General features: G+C 40.1%; 1 protein-coding gene across 2 annotated transcripts; it reads left to right on the top strand.

Moving 5' to 3' along the window:
* The first annotated feature begins 2,291 nt into the window (after nucleotides 1-2,291).
* On the top strand, nucleotides 2,292-5,443 carry LOC119660461 (mitotic spindle assembly checkpoint protein MAD1). Of its 2 annotated transcripts, none has more exons than XM_038069022.1 (10): nucleotides 2,292-2,606; nucleotides 2,685-2,854; nucleotides 2,920-3,267; nucleotides 3,320-3,514; nucleotides 3,568-3,750; nucleotides 3,813-4,019; nucleotides 4,079-4,235; nucleotides 4,299-4,606; nucleotides 4,664-4,992; nucleotides 5,049-5,443. In XM_038069022.1, exons 1-10 carry the CDS (start codon nucleotides 2,486-2,488, stop codon nucleotides 5,251-5,253), a joined length of 2,223 nt encoding a protein of 740 aa, XP_037924950.1. In that variant the 5' UTR covers nucleotides 2,292-2,485; the 3' UTR covers nucleotides 5,254-5,443. The 2 variants fall into 2 exon arrangements, with proteins under 2 accessions (XP_037924950.1, XP_037924951.1); XM_038069023.1 differs by having other exon boundaries at nucleotides 4,664-4,976; nucleotides 5,049-5,243.
* The last annotated feature ends 559 nt before the right edge of the window (nucleotides 5,444-6,002 follow it).

Raw genomic sequence — 6,002 nt, 5'->3', positions numbered from 1 at the left:
AATGATGTTCTGAACGTATGGGGCTGTCCAGCCTAGCAAGATAGCGAACAATATCTTATAGATGGTACTCTGCAACGTTATACCTCTATAATTGCTGCACTGGGTGATATCTTTCTTTTTAGGTATGGGACCGATAATGCCCCGTTGCCAGCCGTCAGGCATTGATTCGCTGTCCCGTACTTTATGCTTGGTGGTGTCAGCATTTGTCCGTCGTCTTTAGTTGGCGGGACCTCCAACTCGTTGATATTTTGGTTGTTGAGCAGTTCATCAAAATACTCAACCCATCGCTCCAATATGCCATTCTGTCGGAAATTGGATTTCCCTCTTGTCTCGGCAGAATGAGCATCGAGGTGTATAGGACTTCATCTTGCTGACTTGTTGGTAAAATTTGCGCGTGTGATGCGGTTGCTCCCTGTACTTTTCTAGTTCACAGACTTGTTGGTTCCCCCAGATTTCCTATTTCCGTCGGTGAAGTCGCTTCTCCGCTCGACGAAGTTCATGATATGCTTTTGTGTGTGCCCGCGTTCTTTGAGAATTCAACATTACTCGATATGCGGCATTCTTCCATTCCGTTGTTAGCTTACATTCATCGTCAAACCAGCCGTTCCGACTCTTTTTGCGGCTGAGGCTAAATATGTTTGTGGCCGTATTAGTGATAATGTTCTTCAGGTGGTTGTGAAGATCATTTGTTAATTCTTCATCTTCAGGACATCTGTTAGCTGCGGGTATTGCAGCATCCATTTCCCCTAATAGGTGTTACGTAGGGCTGTGTTGTGAATAGCTTCAGTATTCACTCTCACCTGATTGTCAGAGGGGATTGCAGGTGGTGTCGTAATTCGAGCTCGGAGCACTATGCTAACGAGATAGTGATCCGAGTCTATATTGGCCCCCCTATATATTCTGACATTCATCCAGGCTGAGAGGTGGCGGCTTTCAATCAGCACGTGGTGAATTTGGTTGAAAGTGGTCCCGTCTAGAGAGGTCCACGTATGTTTGTGGACCGCTTTCCGCTCAAACAAGGTACTTCCAACAACCATTTCGTGCGATACTGCTGACTGAATGATCTGCAGTCCGTTATATTTGGTGTTCCTATGTAAGCTATGGGAGCCGACGTATCGCCTGAATACGGGCTCCGTCCCTACGTGACTGTTGAAATTTTCAAGAATGATTGTGATATCATACTTGGGACAGGCTTCGAGGGTCCGCTCAACTGTCTCATAGAAGGTATCCGTCTCCAACTCTGCAGTCTTCTCTTTAGAGGCGAACGTTTATGAGGCTTATATTTCTAAATTTTCCTCGCAAGCGCATAGTATCTCCAACAAAGCTCTTAAGACAGCAATCAGAATATCGCTAAATATGTTTACCGAATCATTTACCACATGTTTCAGAAAAGGAGCAGTTCCCACACAATGGAAGAAGCAGTGATTAACACTAATTCCCATGTCAAAAAAACCTTTAGGGGAACCTTCGTTCTACAGGTCGATATGCTTTCTAAATAATACTGGCAAACTATTTGAACAAATAATCTATAACAGATTACTTCCGATTGCCGAAAAGGAATTCTGTCTCCCTTAGATTCAATTGGAATTTCGAAAGAGGAGGTCCACTGGTATGGCCTCCATTTGTTTGTCGGACGACATTGTTGTTGTCGTTGCACACTTCCTCGGAGAAGTCGAGTTTTATACGAATTATGGTTCATGGAATTAAGTCCTGGTTCGAGATCGCTATGTTATCGCTCACCGAATATAAGAAGAAGTAGTACTTATCATCAAGTGGATAAAGTGCACGTCTCCGAGATCAGAGTTGGAACACAATAAATTCCCAGCCTGACTCAAGTATTTAGGCCTAATGATCGGCCAGAGGTTAATCTTCAAATCCCATGGCCAAGGCCGAACTGCTGACTCCTCATTTCAAGGTCTGCTCCGTCTTGCTTGCTTTGCTGACTTATCTCGAATGTAAATAAGAAACTAAAGCTTTTTTCCATCTTTTTTTAAACTACACACTTTCACATACGAGTACATACACGTTTTTGGTAGATGGTAGCAAGAACAATTGTAAATGTACATATATTTTGTCGGCTTGGTAGATGTTGTGGACCAATTTTAAAATCATATTGATCCAAAAGCTTACGAAATAGAATCTTTTTTGTCACTTATATTTGAAATAGGATAACTACCAGGATCTGCATTCCGTTCGTAAAAATGAGTAATCACTCTAAGTCACGCATAGATGGCGCTTTGGTCTTTGAAGAGGTTCATTCGGAAAATTTGACAACTTTTCAATATGGAGTTTGCTGTCATTGAGGATGCTAAACATTCTAGGTGTTTGCGTAGCGTCACTGTTTTCTTGGTAGTGATTTAGAGACTACCCGGTGCATAATAATTTTCCATTATACCAAATTGTGACTGATCCTATAGTGGGAAATCACATCCATTTGGTCGGCTTCGGCAAAATCAGAGAACTTGGAAATAAGTGGTGACTAGTGATGGATGAAATTAAAACTAACTTTGACAAAATCATGGAACAATTCACCGATAGCGTGACACAACATACTATGCCCAAGCGGCTAAGTTTTGGATGCGGGAATAATTCGTTTGATTCGACTGGTAACGTTAAACTTTTATGTTCTTCAATAAAAAGTAAAGCTTTAAGGTTATGGCGCGACTAATGCGGATCCTCTTTAGTTGCAAAAAAAAGGAAACTGTCGGCAGAAGAATCGCCCGTAGGAAAGAACACATCTGCAAACGTTTCAGTCGATCAGGACGGCGGTCAAAGCAGCTTAAATAACTCACTGATATCTAGCCCGTGGGAAAAACGGAGGTTACGAGCTGATTTGATTGAAGCGAACTCTAGAGTAAGTGCTGAGTTTCTTACATATTTCTTCGTGACCTGCTAATTGCATTGAAATTTCCGCTCCAGATAGCAAAGCTTAAAAAGGAGATTGAACATCAACACACTATTCGCTCCAGCATGGAAATCATGTACAACAGTAAAACGGCCTCCTTACAACAACAATGTGATTTCACAGCCAGCAAAGTGCTCGATTTGGAAAAACATTTGGCTGCTTTGCGAAAACGAGAAGCAAACGCCAAACAAGATCTGGTTAAAACAAAGAACAGTTTGAACCAGCAGAAGCAAATATACGAAGATACAATCTACACTCTGCAAAAGGAAAATAAAGAACTCGAGGAAAAATGTCGGGCAGCATATAATAAATGCTCAAATGAAATTGGCCAATATAAACGAGAACTAGAACAGCTAGAAATGGTTTGTTAGAACTTTTCAAATGTAACATGTAGCCTCAATTGATTCTCATTAGGAACTCAATCTTCGTACGGAGGAGCTGGAGAATTCGAAGCGTCTTCAAAACGAATATAAACAAAAGGCGACAGAATATCAGAATATAAAATCGCAGTTGGAAACAGAAAAGCAACAACATGAATTAGTCAAGTCGCGAGTGAAGGATTTAGAATATGAAGTTGCTTCATATGGAGAATGGAAAGAACTAACAAAGGTAGGAGAGGAGCAGATTACCTAACGTGAATACAAACATTTTTTTTAATCCAGACCACTCAGGCACGATTGTGTTCTTTACCTGATATAGAGAAGGAATTGGCCCGCGTTAAGCAGGAAAATAAAAACCTACGTGATGCTTTAGGGAACAAGTTGTTGCTGGAAGAACAAGTGTTCGACCTGAAGACACGTCTAGAAAAGTACGATGAAATCAGTACAGATACTGTTGCTTTGAAAGTGAGTGCACTGCCATTTTCAGCCCTTATTATAGAATCAATGATTGTAACTCTCCCGTTTAGGTGGAGATTAATACGCTTGAGCAAGAATTAAAGGAATGGCGCGATTTAGCAGCCGACCATTGCCCAGTGGGTTCTCCTCAAAATGCAATGTTCCTGCGAAACCGCATCGAACAACTCCTTCAAAAAGATATAGTAACGGCATCAGAGAAGGGATTTTCCAAAAACGAGAATGACTTGGTTCAGTCGCAAATGCACGAAATGAAAATAGTAAGAATCCACGGATTGTCATAAGAGCTATTTTTATAATGAATACTCCATTCTTGCAGCAAAACGAGATTTATATAAAAGCCAACAATGAGCTGAAGACAGCATTGAAACACCATAAGAATCTGATGTCGAGGGTGCAGAAAAAGCTGATGCTTGTCGCAAAGGAACGTGACTGCTATAAGCAGCTCGTTGACAATTTCGAGAGAGACTTAACAAGTATAAAAATCAAAGCTGGTATTCCTATTTTTCTTGAAGTTAAATTATTCTCTTTAAAATTAGTTTCAGGTCAGTTGGTGGATGCCTTGAATCCTGACTCTCAACTACGCGCTCGTTTGGAAATGTTAGAGAAAACGTTAGCTGGTTACAAGGAAATGTGTACTAATTTAGAGAAAGAATTGGCGTCAACTAAACTACTTCCTGAGATTCCTCTTGAAGTACCCAACAACTTGGAAAGCTACGATCGATTGAAAAAAGAAATTGAAACATTGCGCATTGAAAACGACAAGCTGAGGCGCCGAAAAGACGAATTGGAGCTGGAGTTGGAACATCGTTATCTAAAAGGGGATGTCAATGTTGACAAGTGCAAGGTTTTTAGCAAAAAGCCGTTCTATAAACATTGTTATGAGCTTATATAATTCACCTAGGTCCTGCATCTCACAATGAATCCGGCAGCCGAAGCGTATGAGAAATCGAAAACTGAAATCGAGAAGCTGCAAGCCGAAATTGAAAGACTCAAACGGAAAAACAAAAAGCTGGAAGAAGATCAAGAGGAGATGACTTCACGGCTGAACGAAACCCAAAACCTCACAGTGAATGTTAAAGAAATTAACTCTTTACGCACGAAGTTAGAATCAGCAGAGACGAAAATGCAGCATATGAAAGAGCTTTATAAAAACGCTAGTCTTGAATTCCGAGAAGTATGTTACATGCTTTTCGGTTATCGCATCGATCGTGTTGGTAATACCAATTATAGGTACTTTACTCCCTTCGGAAACATGTTTTTCTTTTAATGTTCACTCTTCTTTCTAGGATTTGCAGTATGTACGCAGACAACGAAAATGATTATCTCAATTTTCGTTTGAACGAATCTGGCATTCTAGATATGCTCGAAACAGACTATTCCGTTTCATTAGGAGAGATGATGAAAACTCATTTAGTTGCGCATAACTCATTACCAGCATTCCTAAGCGCACTCACTCTTGAGCTATTCAACCGCGCAACAATGACAGCTTAAAATAAATATGTGGCTGATAAGTACTTGTAGAAAATGATAAAATTGTCGTCTCTACATGTGAACGGGAATATTGAATATTTTATGAATTTACTATTCTATGTGGTATTGTATATACATAAACAGTGCGAATGCACAACTTTTAAAAGTAAATATGAAGTTATGTTAACATGAACTCTCCAGAAGAATAAAACGGACTTTCCACTTTTCTACTTTTGAAATTAGGACTAGTATGGGCGATTCTAAAAGAGATTTTAATTCAATTTGGGTTGGTCTGCGACAAATGAGCTTTAGCCATTTATTTGTGATTAAACTTCGAGTTACTTTTGATTGTTAGCCGATTAGAGTACTTTTTAGTAGGAGAATGCTTCAGATTCATCATTACATCCATAGTCACGCGTAACAGATTTACTTTACCAAACACTGGTGTCTATTTTGTTTTCTCGGATTCGGATTGCACATTCAGTCATTGATTTGAAGGCCTCACGACTACATCTAGATCAGGCCTTTGATCAAATTGCGTAACCGCCCAGGACGAGCCGACCCGGCTTGTCAACGCGACAAAGACTAAAGAAGAAAAGGCACCCTATTTAAGTTACCACAAAGGCATATGTTATGACCACAGATTTAGGATGCACGGGTTTACGGATCCTATTACGGTTGCAGTTGAATGTTTTGTTTATCAAACTAGCCCCTTATCGTTATAGTTCACATCTCCATTAAATTGCAACTATTGCTTCTAAACATTTAGG

The sequence above is a fragment of the Hermetia illucens genome, chromosome 6 (genome assembly GCF_905115235.1).
Source record: "Hermetia illucens chromosome 6, iHerIll2.2.curated.20191125, whole genome shotgun sequence".
Taxonomy (NCBI): domain Eukaryota; kingdom Metazoa; phylum Arthropoda; class Insecta; order Diptera; family Stratiomyidae; genus Hermetia; species Hermetia illucens.
This window is presented reverse-complemented; position numbering and strand designations above follow the sequence as displayed.

Bases quoted from the DNA above. Each gene is read 5' to 3' on its own strand.
- LOC119660461 (XM_038069022.1), top strand. From the start codon at position 2,486: ATGGATGAAATTAAAACTAACTTTGACAAAATCATGGAACAATTCACC. The intron at 3,268-3,319 runs GTTTGTTAGAAC...GATTCTCATTAG, and splicing joins AACTAGAACAGCTAGAAATG to GAACTCAATCTTCGTACGGA. The intron at 4,236-4,298 runs GTATAAAAATCA...CTTTAAAATTAG, and splicing joins TTTCGAGAGAGACTTAACAA to TTTCAGGTCAGTTGGTGGAT.